The sequence below is a fragment of the Rattus rattus genome, chromosome 10 (assembly GCF_011064425.1).
Source record: "Rattus rattus isolate New Zealand chromosome 10, Rrattus_CSIRO_v1, whole genome shotgun sequence".
NCBI classification, from domain to species: Eukaryota; Metazoa; Chordata; class Mammalia; order Rodentia; family Muridae; genus Rattus; species Rattus rattus.
In genome coordinates, this window is record NC_046163.1 from 68,884,946 (window position 1) to 68,903,185 (window position 18,240).

At 47.5% G+C, this 18,240-nt stretch overlaps 1 protein-coding gene across 5 annotated transcripts in view; it reads right to left on the reverse strand.

Annotated features, from left to right (window-relative positions):
* Window positions 1-18,240, reverse strand: part of Rps6kc1 (ribosomal protein S6 kinase C1) — a 141,646-nt gene that overhangs the window by 29,038 nt on the left and 94,368 nt on the right. For 4 of the 5 annotated variants that reach the window (XM_032915432.1, XM_032915431.1, XM_032915433.1 and 1 more), the window contains 2 exons: window positions 6,856-6,903; window positions 5,678-5,810 (listed from right to left, as the gene is read on the reverse strand). In XM_032915432.1, the coding sequence (XP_032771323.1) occupies window positions 5,678-5,810; window positions 6,856-6,903 (181 nt within the window). Of the gene's footprint in view, window positions 1-5,677; window positions 5,811-6,855; window positions 6,904-10,158; window positions 11,399-18,240 lie in introns of those variants that run through there. The other variant, XM_032915435.1, reaches the window with a different exon arrangement.

The following is an 18,240-nucleotide window of genomic DNA, read 5'->3' on the forward strand; positions in this document are numbered from 1 at the left end:
ACTTCAAGCATATAGTTGATATTCTCTAGGCTGCTTTGAAGCATTGGAAATTCCAGTTTTAAGCCATCTTAAGCTATAAAATAGTAATTCATAACATTTAATTAAACCTCTGTCTCTTATTTTAATTTATTGGTTTTCTATAAGACTGAACAATAAATGAGTGGATTTGCTTGAGCAAACTTAGAAATTAGATTTAACACAGATGATATTATTATAGCAAAGTAAAAATCACCTTTGACCTAGAAATTCCCACTTAAAGATATCTGCCTTACAAATAATTCTTCAAAACAAAACAAAAATGCACAAAGATACATACATGCAAGAACAGGGACCTCACACATCCAACCCAGTAGCAGGGAGGAGCTGCATCATGGGAGATGAGCAGAGCCTCTCCTCAGGTCCTCACAGAAGCATTTACACACACGCAGTGCTCAGCTCACGCCTGCCACTACCTGCTGTACACATGGAGCCGCCTCACCTCCTTCAGCTCTACTGAGTGCATAGCCACTGCGTCTCTATGGGACAAGGAAACTGAGGCACAGAAAGGCTAAGGGACGTGCTCAAGCCACAGAACCAGCAATGGGTTAAACAGCTCACATTGCCTTGTCCTCGATCTAAACTCCGGGCTGGCTTTGAATTTGCTATAATCTTTCTGCCTTAACCTTCTAAGTACTACACCTAGAGAACACTTTCTTCATAAAGAAGGAAAGAAATGGGAAGGGAGCAAAGGGGAGAGGAGGGGAGGGGAAGAGAGCAGGGAGGGAGGGAAAGGAAGGGATGTTGAGGGGAGGGGAAGGGAAGGAGGGAGGGGAAGGAGGTATATCTCATTATGCAGTCTGTTTAGCCCTGCCTGGCCTGGTACTCACTGTGTAGACCAGGCTGGCCTTAAATTCACAGGTATCTGCCTGATTCTGCTTCTTGAGTCCTGGGATGAAAGGTGTGTGCCACCACCCGGTGCAAAGTGATATTTTAAAGCACAACCTGTATGAGCTCAGAAGGTGTCTAATGTGCACTGCTAAGATGCCACACAGGTGAGAGGCAGCATATTAGATCTGCATTAAAACACAGAAACAGAAGTAATAGGCAGGATGGCACAAACCTGTCATCTCAGCACTATGGAGGCTGAGGCAGGGGGATTACAAGTTCAAAGACAGCCTGGGCACAGACATATACCATCTCCACAAGGAAAAAAGAAGCCTAGTTTCCAGTGCTCAGAATGGAGCACTGGCATGAACAGGAAGGGTTGCGGACTCCACAGAGCTGGAGTTTATGTGCTAATAATCTTAGAACTCGGCTAATGAAGACACTGGTGGAGAAATTCCTCTACACCCAGCTCTGCTCTCACAGCTGTGGGCTTCTAACCTGATCATCCCTTTCCCTGACTGAGAACACGCCACACGGTGAACATTCCACTCATGGCCAGGCTGAAGAACATTCTATAACCTCTAGCCTCTTAACATTGACACCCACAGCCTTGACTGAAGGCTGTCCCTATCTGCTCCCCAAATGGAGCTAAGCAAACGGTTAAAGGAGCGATGACTATCTGAAGCCTGTCTTCTAAGCTTGGTTGGACACAGGCCTGTAAGCATACTAAGACTGTACCGCTAAACTATGCCTTCTGCAGCCCTCCTGAAAACGTTTCTGTCCTGCCTACGTCCATCTGGGTATTAATAAACATCTCCAGGGTTGGGGAAATGGCTCATTCACAAAAGTGCTTGTCGGGCAATGGCAGGGCCTCATAAGAAAGCTGGGTGTGGTGGTGCTATGCTTAGAACCCCAGAACTCAGAGGGTCCCTGGGGCTTGCCAGCTAGCCAGCCAGCCTCTTGGCAGACTCCAAGCCAAGTAAGAAGCCATGTCTCAACATGAACAGCTTCTGAGGGACAACATTTACAGCTGACCTATGGTCTCCACAAGCATGTGCATCCATACATACATGCACACACATGAACTCTATATGTATGTACACTATCTATAATTCCTGTGTCCAAAACTGAAGCCATATTTTTTCCAACTCAATCTACTTTTCCCACCACTTACTGAACGGAAGCCCCATTTTTAACATTTTGAGTCAGACACCCTGGAGTACTTACTGCGAGGCAGAATCCTATCGGTCAGTTCTACTTTTAACATGTGTTCAGACTCAAACAACGTAAGTGATGTGGGCACGGACATGCAGATGCTACCAGACGTCCTGCCAGCACCGCTGACACTGCGGCCTGGCCCCGCTGAGGCGCTGCTCGGGGGAGACTTTTGAGAGTTCTGCCAGCTCTGGGGCTCTGGGGCTCTGGGCCCTACCCTGGGGAGGGAGTTCACCGAGTTCTCAGGGCCTAGACTTGCTCTGGCTGTGTCTTACCACCTTGATCCCGTACTCGTGCTCACAAGGGCTGCCTCGCATAGCCCTTGTGTTGCCATGGCTCTGCTGAGCATCCCTCACCACCACTCAGCTTGCTCAGTCAGGTTCTCACGAGCAGTGTAAGAGGCTGTGAGATACCACAGGCCCTGCCTTTCAGCTTCCGGCTTCTCCGTTCCACACTCTGCTCAGCCATCATCCGAGCTTGGTGGATGAGGCTGCTGCTCAGCCGCTGAGCTCACCCCAAGGCTTCCTCTCCCTACACACACACACACACACACACACACACACACACACACACACACACCGTGCCTTCTCACTCATCAAATGCCCCTTCCTCAGTATGGTGACCACCGGTGAGAACAGCTCCCCAGCCCTCGAAAACCCGCTCTCCCCATTTTCAGTAGCTTCGCGTCTTCTCCTGTGTGTGCGCTTACTGTCTGCCCCATCTAAAACACCATGTGGGCTCCATGCGGCAAACTCCTCTGCTTGTCTCTCTGTGGTGTCAGAACTGTATCTACGCTCAGGAAAGCTGTCCAGAGGCTTCTAGGTGAGGCAAACACAAAGAGAGCAGGAGACCTGCACACGTTCTAGCTCTGTGAGCTCTGGGGAGCCGAAGCTGTGAGCTGTGAACACTCAGGGCTCGGCAGAGCTGTTTGCACTGTCAGGATGCCTTTTTACAAGTGTTTCTTTGAGGAGGGAGCTTGTCACAGTGCATGTGGAGATGGGAGGGCAACTTATAGGAGTCTATTCTCTCCTTCCACATGTGGATCTGTGACAGTGTCTTCATTCCTGGAGGATCTACAGAAAGGACCACAGTGGGTAAAGGAAACACATAGCTATCAACTGATTCACTCCACTGCTTGAGCCAGACCTGGGAAACACACAGGTCCACCAGCCCTGAAGACCACACCATCTCATCTGCTGGGTCCAAGCTCAGCCTGCTCCATACTCAGCTCCCGGCAGCTCGTCTGCGAGGGCTCCTTAGGTAAAACTGACATAAACCTAGGCATCGGGGAAAGGTCACACGAGTAACTGCCTCCATCACAGTGGGCTGTAGGAGCATCTCTCTGACAAATGGTAGCAGTGCCACCCCGGGCAGGTGGTCCTGGGTTATAATGAAGCGTGCGGAGCAAGCCAGGAAACAACAGTCTTCTACGGTACCTGCTGCAGTTCCTGCCTCCAGGCCCCTGCCCCAAGTTCCTGCCCTGACGGCCCTTCATGATGCACTGTAAGTAGAACCTGTAAATCAAATGGGCCCTTCTTCCCAGAGTTGTTTTTGTCATCGTGTTTATCCCAGCCACAGAAAGCCAACTACACCACCACCTCCACACAGCCAGGAGTGACCTTTCCGGTTGTTTGTTTGAACTCAGATCTCGTGTGGCCCTCCTCTGGCATGAGTGTCGAATCCCACCACACCCGGCTCGTGAGTGAGCTCCTGAGGTGAATCAGCTCCTAACCCTGCAGGGCCGCACTCCTGCCTGCCTCTCCACAGCATCACAGCTACCCTCATGGCCACACCACAGCCACCGCTCCTTTCTTGGTCATCAAACACCTTGTTGTCACACTGTCTCTGTCTTTGGACCTTACATCCAAATTGTGATTCAACAGTTCCTAAATGTCACCATTTCTGCGCATGCGTGAGGCAGTCCCCCTCTGTCACTCGGGGAGTCAGCCTGTGTTAGGCGTCAGAGTGGAGGCCTGACTTGTATGCCGTGCTCCACTGCTTTCTGTTTTCGTGTTCAACTTCCTAGCGGCAGGTTAAGTTTGGAGGGGGCAGGTCCTTGTCCTGCTTTGTTCACGGGGAATTCAGCTCCATGTGCAGCACACTCAGTCAACGAAGAGCAGATGAGCTGAGGTTCCCACTGCAATGACGTTCCTAACATCACAGACGTTTGAAAGGAGAGACGCCCGTGACAGTGTACGACTGTGCTTCCGTTTGTCCGTGCCCTTGGAGCACTGCAACACTGGCACAGCACATTACACCAGCACCAGCTACAGGCTCAGTCCTGAGAGGTAGACGGAAGATGGCAGAGGAAAGACAAGTGTGAGAAGAGGAGGAAGGCGAGCTACAGCCTCGAGGTACTCGAGGGTCGAAGCTTGCCTCAGATAATCTCCAGCATGAATAATCCAGCCGGGTAATAGAATATTGACCATAATTACATTCATCCTACTGACCTTGTTCTAAATGATTATGGATTATTACTACGGAAGTTATTTTGTTCCACACCAGAGGTGGCTGTATTTCGCTATCAGATGACATGACCTCTAATTCAATAATGTCTGTAATGCACTGGTATCCTCAGATAAAAGCTGTCTATAATGTCTGAACAAAGGTGAATTAGTTATCCAATTCACACACGCAATTAACTCTCTTACTACCTGTGAGCCGTGGAGCCCCTCTGAATTCCCTATTAAACACTGCGTGTGGGGTCTTCCTTCCACCTCGCTGTCTTGTGCAGGCTCCATCAGAACAACGTTGGTCCCTCACTGCCTCCTCCGAAAACCTTGCATGCATTATCATAAGACATCATTCCAGAAGGCAGTGTCTCTTTTTCCCGAGAAAAGGGTATTAAATTCAAATGTTATGTCTATTAGAAAAATAGAGTATTTCATTTTCAATATAAAAGTAAGGACGCCTTCGTGAAGAGTGGAAAATAATTTATATTTTCTTCATTATTTTAAGAACACCTGTTTAAATACCAAAAGGCAATACATGTTATGTGAATTTATATTAACATGCTGTAGTCACCTAAATAAAAGAATATTTATTTAAATTCAGGTGTTATCAGGCAACACGGAGTCAGCGAGTGCCTTCTGCCACCTGTTCTCCAAAGCGGCTGAAGGGGAGCCCAGGCCTCTGCTTTGTACTCACGCGGATGCCAGTGGCTGTGTTCATGAGACTCAGATCAGAAACGAGGCAATGTCAAATGTTAAGCAAACACCCTTGCGTTCCCTCTGAAGGAAGCAATTAATTAATTCTGCAGGGGATGCTTTTTTAGTCATCTAACGTAAGTGTAGCTTTTTAGTGCAGACAAGGGAGCAGAATTAAATATCTAAATGAAGCCTCGCTCTCTCCGTGCGCACTGAAGCTCTCATTCATTCTGTCAGTAAATCTCCCAGCAAAGTGCACACATGAGGACTGTCTGTCCCACAGGTCAGTGAGTGACGCTGGCCGGCCGCCTGGGTCGTCCTGTTCCCCTAAACTCAGAGCAAGGAGGCTGAGCAGGAGTGAGGAGACAAATCCCCATGCTCAGGAAAGATAAGCAAGGCGCCATCACTGACACGCCATCACTGCACAGGTGACTCTCTCCCGGCCAACCCACCTTCGGCGTGCTGCAGCACGAGAAACACCGACTCCTCCGAGACGATGTATGTGTGCAGACACACCATGTTAGGCACACAGCGGGGGATGATGGTCTTTCTGTTCCTGCTGCACTCGCTGCTTTTCCTGAGACCCTGACAGAGAACAAAAAGGTCAGTTGTACCCGCAGTTGCCTTTGGAGCCTGCTGTGCTCAGTGTTTATCAACCAAACTAATCTATCCGAGTTACTCGGGGCTCCAGAAACCACTCATCTGCTGCTCTGTGCCCCTCGGTCCCCAGAGGCTCCGCTGATGGCATCTGGCGTGAATCCAGACAGCAGAAGATGCCACAAAGCTGCCATTAAAATCAATTACGTGGGTCAGTGTTTTTATTAGCCATGCTCTCAAACTAAGTCATCAGGATGACACACGGTTACTTCTCTGTGACCTCTAAGTTTGATTTTCCTTGTGTATATTTTTAAGGCAGCAGCTAGTTCCATTCTCCAGACACCAGGCATGCCCTGCATGAAGCAGCAACTTTTAAATTCTTTTCCAAAACACTAATGACAACCTCCAAAAGCACACAATTGTGTATTTCCTCGTCTTGCACCCAGGTTTTAAAAAGCTAGGTAAATACCACTGGGTGTGGGGGCATGGACTGCTCATAAAGAGAGGCGGTCTGCACGCGTGTCAATGTGACCGACCTCCTGTTGTGCCTGATCAGCAAGAGAAAGGGGGTGCTCAAGGCAAGGGTCGTTTGGGTGCCACGGGAATGTTTAATCAGGATATATTTAGAATACATACTATTGCAAACCATTCCAAAAACAATATCAAAACTAAAATTATTCACTTAACTATGTACTGAATTTGCACCAAAGAACAGGCCAGGACACAGCTCTGCCAAGTATCTGCAGAACCAGGACCTGTACTCACAGCTCAACTGAGGCCCGTGTGACCCTCACAAACCAGAACAGCACCTCTGAAATACACGCTTAGTTCTTGGATGCATTCAAATTATATGTTCTTAACATAAAACTCTTTAAATGGAAGCTACAGCATGTTTATCAACTGTGAAAGACAGAAATATCAATCACCAAAAACATATGATATCAAGTGCCATGTAAAAGTATTTTTCTTTCAAAAGCATGTTTATGTTTGAAAGTCAATTTTTAAATTCACTAAACATACAAATTTTACTTACTTTTAAAATGAATGTCTGTTCTGTCCTTGTGTCCATTACAAGTAAAACCTAAATAAAAGATACAATTAATAATTTTAGCAATATATAATAAAACATTAACTCTTTACTTTCAGAGACGAAGAATCAGGTTCTGGTTGTGCTTCTTCCCAAAATTCTAATTTCTAAATAGACGTTTTAAAAACCTTAAATCGGGGTTGGGGATTTAGCTCAGTGGTAGAGCGCTTGCCTAGCACGCAAGGCCCTGGGTTCGGTCCCCAGCTCCGAAAAAAAGAAAAGGGAAAAAAATAAATAAATAAAAACCTTAAATCACCGGACCCAAACAGCCTTGATAAATTTTATTACAATTTTCTTTTCTAAAACTGCTACAGCATAGAACCATCCCTGTGTTTCCTGGATTTATTTTTAAAATGTCTCTTAAAAGTGCGACGCGTGGCAGGCACGGTGTACCCACAGCGGTGAGACTGGAAGTGGGTGCAGATGGCGGTGGGTACAAGGCTGCCTGGCAATTCTAGGCCAGCTTTGCAAGTGGGGAAACCGCAAAACAGGGTGGCGGTGGTGGTTCCCTCACACGGTAAAGCGGTAGTAATTTATTAAAACTGATGGGGTCCTAACCTTCTGTGACCTCTAAGCAGCCCTCCTAACGGTCTCCACAACTGAGACTCCAGTGCCGTCTCAGGCGTCCGTGGGTACTGCTTCTCTACTCTGCACCACCATCAACAAACCCTACTGACTCCATAAGTCAACATGCGCCCTGCCCCAGTGCCCCAGCTGACAACCAAGACGTCATGACAGGCCTCCAGCTCCCCTGCACACTGCATAGCTCCATGGTCAATTCTTAAAATACCAGGCCAGGCTCCTTCTGTAAATTGTGTTTAGATGTGCCACCCATTGTCCCATGTCTGTAAGAAGTGGCTCCTTCTGTAAATGTGTTTAGATGTGCCACCCATTGTCCCATGTCTGTAAGAAGTGAGCCAACTCATAAGGCCTGCAAGACCTTCAGTGCACACACTGTTCCCTCGAATGGCCATCCCTGACAGCCTAGGAGAAGGAAACAGGCAGAGATAAGCACAAAGGCCAGCTAGCAAGCCCATGAGTGTCTGCTGCCACCGTTCTTTTGGCATTACAGAGGCTGCTGTCATCCTCTCTGACAGCCTCTCCCGAGTGCCTCACCTGCCTGCCCTATTTAAGCCAGTCTGTGTGGTGATACAGTGTTATTCACACAGATACCTTCCAGATGTCCTGCAGAGTTCCTGAACCCAAGCTCTAAGTCTCTCTCAATTCTCCAACTAAAGCCAGGCAAGTCAACAAAGGAACTGCAGCTCCTAGGCCTTCCTAACCACCTCTGGCTCCTTCTTCTCCCTCAGTGTAAGCATTTACCATGTCCGACATGGGTAATCAGCATTAGCCCCCTCAGTCACCACTCCAGTTCCACACGTAGCTGACTTCAGGGCCCTGGGTGCGATGCTATGATGAAAGATGACCAGGGCGGCCACCATGTGTGACAGTCACACTGAGATGATCTTATAAAGTTCACTCAGGGTCACGATGGCTATCACTATCATTGCAGCTTCTCTCTGGAATATTCCCCCAGCCAGTAACTCAAACCATTGCTCATTTCTCCATATTCAACTCATGTCAATCTCTCTGTCTCTCTTATTAATACCGATGGCTCTTCCTTTGTCTTCCCATTTATATAGTACTGGCTTCTATTATGGCATCTCAAACTCTTCAATTTGGTTTCATTTGTTCATTTGTCATCTCCCAACCAGATGTCAAAATCCTTATGGGAATATCACAGTGTCATGGTCCCCAGAGATGCTCACAGCCCGCTCAAGAGTCTGTGAGCAGACTGTGCTGTAGTAGAAAGCATTTCACAGAAATAATGAAAGCGGAGCTTACAGATCACCTGGGCTGTCCAGGTGGGTGATGTTGAACCCCATGAATTTCACAGTGATGTGGTAAAGGGGTCTTCCTTGTTTGAGAAGGACCTGGCTAGGATGCAGACCCACCCACACAGGCAAGAACCAAAGGGGCACATCTAGAAGCTCAGAGGGAGCCTGAGAGAAGCAAAGAGCAGCCCTCAGCTAACCAGCAGCAAGGAGACAGCTCACCCCTCTAAGTGCACAGGCAGGGCAGCCTGTTAGCATGTGAGTGCGCATGGCGGCAGGTCCTCCACACACCAGAGAGGCCTCCGACTCACACGATTCTAACATAATGAGCACAGGGTCTTCTGACAGCTAACTCTGCTGGCGTTGCCTATGCTGACAGTAGGGTAGCAATGGTGTTTCTGTTTCAAGTACACGACTGGCAGGTTTGATAAGAACACAGAAGGCAAGGTGCGAATGGAGTTTGGAAACAAAGTCAGGACCGAGGGCAGAAAGTACAATCATGGGGCGCTCTCAACATCCCATGTCTAACCAACCAAGTTCAAGGGTCAGCAAACAACCGTAAACTGTTAACTGAGCCTCCTTTAAAAACTACCAAGAAAGAAGGGTGAAACGTGTCAGCCGGCTCCAGTGCGACATCTCTCACTGCCTACCTGTCCTGCACTGCACATGTGCAAACAGTGTGTTAGTTACACACTTGGCACACGGGAGGTGGGAACGAAAGCAGCCAGAAAAAGGACGTAACAAGGAAAGAGCACGTGAGAGACGGAGCACGAGGTGGGGTAGCCACCCACCCACTCAAAGGAGCCCCTGTGAAGGGCTGACAGGAAACCCTGCAGAAAGCATGAGGAAGTGACAGGAGCCATCCTGCCCCGAGTAGACCTTTCAGAGGTGAAGAACACCAGAAGAAAACCATGAAAGGATAGTGGACCACCCGTTCAGAAAAGGCGTGGGCTTTGGTTGCTATCACACAGAGAGACTTTAACTGCCGGCAGGGCTCCTGACAATTCTCTACAAAAAGACCCTCCAAGGCATGGAAATGCTCTCATAATCCTCGAGTCCTGAAGGTGACCTAATGGTCTCTTCCACACACACAAGGTGATGGACAGTGGTGGGCTCTATGGAGGCATCTGTGCTCCTAGCACCTCTCCAGGTTTTTACATCAGCCTACAACTCTTTATGTTACTCCCCAGAGAGCTAACCGTGTTTGCAAAGACTCAGGTCTACATGGGGTGGAAAACACTTCCCCAGGTAGAAGGTAAGGCCGGACAGCTTCTTTTTCTTACCAGAAGCCTCAGCCTGTAAGAACAGAATACTCCTGCAGGAATGGGGGTGGGAGTCTCCTCTCCTTGCTAATCTCCCTCAGCCGTGAAGCATGAAGCAGACCGCATAAAAGGACCGGTGAGGACGGACAAACCTGGCAGGAAGCGCGGGTGGATGCAGGCTTTCTCCTCTCACCAAGTTTGCTTGCCACTCGACAACGTTCACATTGAGGTAATAAACACAAGAACATATGTGATTTTTTTTAAATGTGCCCTTTGACTGTCAATTCCACCCAAACAGGTGTTGCCTAAATGATTATAAATTGGACTCTGGGTACACCTCTTCAACTGAGCCGTACAGGGCTGGTGGTAATGTAATTAGACCTAGGAACATCAGGCTGGCGACTGCTCCCCATCTGCTTGGCAATAATGTTTAGTTAACAATAGTCTTTAAAAGAAGCACCTTCAACTTTCATTCTTAAAGTTATTTATAGTGCCGTTCTTAACACGCCAGCACTCCTGCTAACAAGAGCTTTAGCCACTAGGAAATTATTAGCCATGCGGCTGTACACAAAGAAGAACGACTGCATTTAACATCTGTATCTCTTCACATTTATCCACTGCAGCCTCATTGAAGTGAGTCCTTAATGAACAGTGGTATAGCATCAATATCATAGCCGCGTGCACACAGATCATAAGGAGCCAGGCATGTTTTTAATGCCAACAGTAGGCCGATCTGTAATGAAGCTGTCAGCAGAAAGGACAAAATAACAGCGTCTTTAACCCTCAGACTGAATTTGTTCATATGTAGACTCAAACACAATTTAAAAACTGCTCATGGGTCTGCTCACCTTTATAAAGACAAAACTCTAATTTGTACTAATTTGATACAATTGTCTTCCCAATAAAAGGCTCCTAAAACCATCCTTTATTTCATGATAAAACAAGTGCTGTTGCTAACACTGTCATGAAATAATTGCCGTGGACAGCACGTCTTACTGAAGGAACACGATTAACGCATTTCTCCCTTTCATTTGTCACACATACACAGCAGCACTACATCAGCGTAGGGCCTGACAGGAAGGGCTGCTCCATCTTTGCCCACAGTGATACAGAGCATTGTTGAGGGGGTGAGGGCAACTTAGGTCACTAACCAAACTCACCCGTGCTTCTCCCCACCAGAACTATAACCACACACTGAGAGAGAAGGAAAGAGCAACACACAATCGGGAGAAAACTCACAAACCATTTACCTACAGTCGGGGTGAGAAAAAGATGCTACACTCTCTCCTCAGAACAGGCCGCACTGGACTTGACTACAGTTACAATGCTTAAGTGATTTCTGTTGGAAGCATTAAAACATCACCACTCTGCAGGCACGGCTGTGTGCAGCAAACGGCCGGCACCAAACTTCCACTGCCCCAGTGATGTGTGGGTGAACACAGCTCCCCAGATCTCATCTAAGCCCACCGCACTTCACTTTCTTTTTTTTCCCCCAACACAACACTTTTATTGATTCTTTGGGGATTTCCCAGCATAGACCCCCTACCACACTCGTTTCCCAGTCCTTCCCTACACCTTGTCACCTATACCTTGTCACCCACACAAGGACAAGTCTACTTGGCATTGTGCATATATTCACAGGGTGTGGTCAAACACGAGCTGAGTCCCTCCCCTCGAAGATCCCTGCTGGCCGTCATCTACAGTGGAAGGCAACACCCAACATCCTTCAGCGCTCTCCCAAGAATTCCCTCCAGCCCTCGGGAGCATGCGTAGACCATAGGCTTCCACACGGATTCCGGCAACAGCACAGATCAGGAACAGTTCTCTAAGATCTGTGGTTTACGCTGCGGTCCAAAGTCTGTGATCCCAGATGCATCCAGGTCCACGCCCTGTTCATGGGCTCTGTTGATGCCAGTTTGCATCCCCACAAAACGCAAACGTGTTCAGCCCCATACCTACTCTCACAAGCCGTCAGTCTACCTTTGGTCTCCCAGACGTTCTCTGCTCAGAAGGAAAGTTTTAAAAGTCCTGCCCCTGGATACTCAGCTTGCCTCAAAAGTCTCGCCTCCTACTCTTAAAAAGCTGCTTTGGTAGCAAATGCAACAGGCTTCTAGGATTTATGCACAATATTTTTAAATTTCCTTGGATGGAACCAAATTTTCTCCGTGTTAAACTTTCAGTTTAACGTGTCACAGAGTCCTGCCTGTGAACTGGAGTAACATGTACCTGCTCCATCACACAAAGAAGGGTAATCTTGGGACAGGCTGAGTTCTTTAAGCACCAATTTAACCCAGAAATATCTAATAGCTTCCAAGATAGAAAACAGCAGATCAAATCTACCAGAACCATGTGACGTTAGCATATTCTCTCTCTCTCTCTCTCTCTCTCTCTCTCTCTCTCTCTCTCTCTCTCTCTCAGACACACACACACACACACACACACACACACACACACACACACACACTCAAGTTCAGAGTACCTAAATTTAAGGTGTGCAAGCATCTGTGGCTTCCAAAGGTCCCTCCTTCAGTCCTAATCACCTAGCTACTGCCCGACTACTGCCAAAATCACACTGGGACAAGTGAGGAAGAGCTGTTAGGAGGCAATGGCAACGGGGAACTGCACTGCACTGACAGATAAATAACTGCATTTCTAAGAAAACAACGAATTTTCATTTCCTTCATATGCCCAGGCAGCTGCAAAGGTTTTCGTATGCTAATCTTTTAATTAGAAGGTGTTTAGGCAGTGAAAGCTTTCATATGCACTTCTGATTCTTCATCAAATGTGAACTCCCCAACTTAGCATCAGTATAGCTGGTGGCGGCCTGAAGGTTTACCATCTGCTGCTACCCAAAGTCACGGTGGCCACCTTCAGAACATATGCATCAAAGCCCAGAGATGAGAGACTAAGAAATACTGCCTCAGTCAGCATAAGGGCGAGAGTGAAGCCAGAGGCAGGCGACAGGCGAGCTACCAGAACACACTGAGCCCTGGAGTAAGCAGTCATACACAGAAAAGCACCCAAGGTCACTGCCTTTCCAACAGCTGAACCACGGGCAGAAGCAGCAGCACAGCCAAGGGATGTCCCCCAGGCCTATGCGGTGGGCTTTCCTTTTAACAGAAGGCTGACCCTACTGGAGGAGCCTTCCTCTGAGTAGGCTCAAGTTTAAGGTTTAAGTTGTCTGTTCAGTCTATGAATAGTGAGAGTCACACAACTCACACAGTCACACACAGTGCATGCTACAAAGGGCTTCTCTCCTGGGCACTTAAAGTCCAAACATTTCCCAAGGAAAATACACTCTGAGACAAGTTTAACAAAATCCACGCAATATCAATTAAAGGGTTGACTGCGAAGATGCAAGCTCCTGTCCAGGCCAGGGCACCGGCCGTAACATACTGTGTCGTACACACGCCCACCAACCCTTCATACCACTGAGAACTTACATGCTCGGCCACCACCAGGATTTCTTTAGACGTAATAATTTGAATGGTAACAAATGGCTAAAAGTAAAGCCAATGTTTCCAGAGTAATTTATCCTCCAAGAAAGGATAACAATCATAATGTTGCCATATTGGGAGAAATGTGTCTTTGTGCTTGGAAAATGTATTTGCAAACACTTAGGAAACTAAGGCAGGTAGATTGCAAATTCAAGGCCAATCTAGAGTCAAAAGAAAGGAGAGAGGGAGGGAGGGGGAGAAAGGAGAGAGAAAGAGAGAGAGAGAGAGAGAGAGAGAGAGAGAGAGAGAGAGAGAGAGACACCTCCTTGAGGTGATAACACACTCAGCTTCTGTACATAAGACCCACCCATCACTGTGGTATTAGTCCACCTACAATGTTGAATCTCAAAAATGTATTCATCTTAACAGAAATTCATCTTTTAACCATAGTTAGAAAAAATGGAATTTTTTATAATTCTTAAGATAATTTTTAGAACAAATTTACCAAGAGCAATCAATCAATCAATCAATAGAATGATGCTAAAACCATCTTCTAAATCAAGTCTCAAAAATGTCAACTGCAACTCGGTTTGTGTTAATGCCAATCTTTTTCTAGATTTTATTTATTTATTTATTTTGTGTGCACCGGTGTTTTGCCTATATGTATATATGCATGTGCAGAGTCCAGGGAGGCCAGAAAATGCACTACGGGCTTGCCTGGAAGCTGTAGGTAAGCATTGTAGCTACCATGAAGCCAGCTAGACACAGAAAGACAAACACTATGCATTCTCCCAGCAGGAGCTAAAGGCAAATAAATGACCTTGTAAGTTTCACCTGCAGAGCAGGGCTAGGAGGCTGGACATGGGGGTGGGTAGGGCTCACATCGAATAGTTGTACAGTTCATAACAACTACATTAGCACAGTTTTAAAGTTCTCAGCACCACAAACTAATAAACATTTCAAGTGGGAGTAGACCGATTGCCCTGCTGGCTGCACACACACAGCACACATGCACTGAAATACGACGCTGCATTCCATGCCTCTGTGCCATCACTGTGTGTCAACTAAAATTCTCTCTGGGGTGGAGCTGGGTGGTAAAGACACAGCACGTGACTTCCTGTACAGCTGTGGGAGACGTAAAGGGCCACAGCTCCTTTGGAAGACACTGGGCAGTCTCTCACAAAACTGTCTTCCTTCTCCATAGGCAACTCAGCAATGAGGCTCCTGCTGTCCGCCGAAGGAATGAAAATGCTCACACGGAAAGTGCCCAAGAGAGTGGGCACCAGAAACACCAAGACGTCATTCAGAGGCCACGAGGATAAGCAAACAAAGGCCGTGAGAGGAGGAAAGTCCCACGTGTGTCACAAAGTAAAGGACAGTCCACCCAAAGGGCTGCACACAGGGAGTCCAGCAATGACCCTGAGGGCAGAGAGTGGGGGCGGAGGCACTGACTCTGAAGGCAATGAGGACAGACAGCCTGAAGGACAGACAGCACAGTGGAGGCCGCAAGGCATCCCATTTGAACAAAGATGAACCCTGCAGACAAGAGCCAAAGTGAATCTTAACAGAGTGAAGAGAGGTTAAAGTTCATTCTTTAGAGGCTACAGATGGCCTAGCACTGCTTCTCTTCAGAGGCCAGGACTGCGTTCCCAGCAACCACAGTACCGCTCACACCCACCTGTAACTCCAGCTCCAGGGGTCCCACACCTTCTTAGGCTCTGCAGGCCCTGCGCTTACACACACAAATCCACACAGACCACACAGACCCACACACACACATACTTTTTTTAAAATACAAGAAACCATTTTTTGGGTTTGTTTTTATTAAAAACTCACCACATTAGCACAGATCCATATTTCAAGAAGCCCTCAGAGCAGGAACAGGTCCCGAGAACGCCATCAGGTGGCATACATGACAGAACACGGTCTGAGCAGTTGGCCACCTACAACTGACTGCAGCTAGGAGGCTGTGGCATGGCAGACTGAGACTCCGTAGGTAACTTGTTATAAAGTGTATGTGATAGTTTGGTCTTTGAACACTTCCCAAAGGCCCATGTGTTAGAAGCAGCTCAAAGTGCTGTCAGGAAATAGTGGAACTTTTACTCAGGGACCCAGGAAGAATGCAAGGGCACTGAGCATGTTCCTTTGAAGAGATGCTGGCCCCTGGCTCCTTAGCTAAAGAGGAGAGACAAAGGCAGTCAGTCTGTCCTGATTGGCTATCCATCTTACCTCGGAGATCCACAGTGCTGGTTTTTCTCCTTCTCGGCTCTCCCTGTAGCCTGGGTACAGTGGGGATAAATACCAAGGTTACCAGGCCTTGCATCCCCTGAATTAGTCCTTGGGATGACATCTAGAGCAATCAACTTAGAACAGATCTGGGGGTGTGTGTGTGTGTGTGTGTGTGTGTGTGTGTGTGTGTGTGTGTGTGTGTGTGTGTGTATGTGCGTGCACGTGTGTGTGTGTGCACCCTTCCTACACTGTAAAGCACAAATGTATTCTTAAGATATAGACTACGAAATGCTCCAATCAGAGGCACAAGCCCTATAACCATCTGGCCGAAGATGAGATCCAGACAGCTCTGGAGGTGGCTAACCTGTCTTCTCAAGTTGCCAGCTCTTTAAACAGAGCATAACTTGAAGATTCTAGTCCTCATTTCTGTCTGCATGAGGGGCAGCACAGGTCATTTATATCTCCACAGGCCAAGGAGCAAAGCCAAGAACACACGGGTGGAGAGCTCTGAATCCACAAGCCAAAGTCCACCGTCATCTTTGCAACTGATCACCTCAGGAATTCAGTCCACACAGGAGCTGCATACACTGTGAAGCTACTGCCTTTCAGTTAACTTATGCTCTTGGGCCAGGGAGGAATGTGGTTTCTGTCAGGCTGATACCAGTGGAAGCTACGGTGTGTATGGATGGCGACGCCAAGAGGGCACTATCTTCTACTTGCCTCTCAATTTTGTTATTAACCTAAAAATATTCTAAAAGTAGTCTTTCTTACATTTTTTCTTTGTTTACAAGTCATTTGTCCAAATCCCCAGTGCCTCATACCCTAAAACAAGACAATGTAGGTTTTTCCCCAGTAAGTTACCCAGGGAGTGACTATCCCACCTAACCAACCACTGACAATTTCTCTACTCCCAACACCAGATGTCAATGGCTGTTCCACAATGGTACCTCTGTCGTGGGGTGAGGCCTCCGTGAACAATACTCCTATCACAGAAACAGCTTTTGTGTGATTCTTCAAATCCTAGGCCTATGCACCTACTACTTCCTGACACCTGCTTCCACAGGACATGTGTGTCAGAAGGAAACTTGATAGAAAGACAGCAGAGGCAGAGTACAAAGGACCGAGAACTGGGATCTACAAAGGACAGCTCAGGAGCGAGGGGAACAGCCACTCAGAGGCTCTTCTCAGACCTGAGCACCTTCCTTTGTCTCCTGGATTTGATTGTGTGGTTTTTGTTTTTGTGAAGAACCTGCCCAAGGCCACAAAGACACTGCTAAAGAGACGGTAAACACAGAAGCCCTGGGTCCACAGGCCCAAGTTCAGGCCAGGCCATTCAAATCCATCGTGAATTATTTATCCTGTTTCTCGGGTTTGAATCTGAAGTTTCCTTGAAATTGTGGTTTGACGGTTTGACTTTGTTAAATTCAGGTGAAAATTAATTCTCCTAAAACTATAGTCTACTATTGTATCTCACTTCAGGGCCCTGTTGGCATCTGTTTAGAAAACACAGTATTTCTTCAGTTGCTGTATAGACTTTCCCTGCCTGTGCCCTCCACAGATACGCCTGAGTGGGGTATGCCTAGAAGCTGGAGTGAGCTCCAAAGAGCAGCAGTCTACCACACGGCATCTACCATCCACAGGTGAGAATGGCATCCCACACTCACGCACAATGCTAACAGACATGGCAGCCACCCCCTGCCTGTCGGTGCATGCCTAATCAGCTAGCTGCCTGGGAAGCCTGATTCCATTTCTGAGAGAAATGGCCTCAAAGCAAGACAGTTGTAAAAACTACTATTTTATTCAGTTTATACTTTTATAGCAGATGAAGCCGAGGTTTGGTGCTGCTTAAAATGTAGCATTGTGATATCATCCCGGAAGTACAGCCTGAGAATACAGCACGCCCACGCCTTACCAACAGTCTAAACTTCTACAACACAAAGGCACCACACTCTGTCAGATCAGCCAAGCACCCGCCAGAAATCCGCAGGTGTGCTCTGTGGGAGGGAGCGGTGGCAGTGACAGGGGCGGCTGACAGATGCTGCAGGTGTACACACCTTCAGATCATCTGCAGTCATCTAGCACACTTACTGTCTCTTCCTGTTATTATTATTCAGTGAGTATGCTTGGCCATTTGAGGAATCTAAGGCTTGTTGGAAAAAGACACAGAAAACATCAAAATCTACTATACAGAGCTGGGCATAGTGGCCCCTGCCTATAACCCACACTTAAGAGGCTGGAAGGACGACCTTGAGCTCCAGGCCAGCCTGGGGCTACATGGCGGGTTCCAGCCACCTTAAGCTAAGAGTGTGTCTCTTTATCAAAACTAAGACCTGCCAGGTATGCAGTGTGCATCTTTAATCTGAGTTCAAGGCTGGCCTGCTCTACATAGTAACTTCCTGGGCAGCTGAGGCTACTATTTCAAAATGTAAAAGAAAAAAGATACATAAATGAAAGTGGTGCACAGGGTGGACCAGTGCTACAAGCATGAATTGAGGCACAAAAGAGCCCAGGTAAAAGAGACCTAGATAAACCCCAGAGGAAAGCAGAGAACTTTAAAGGAAGGCAGAA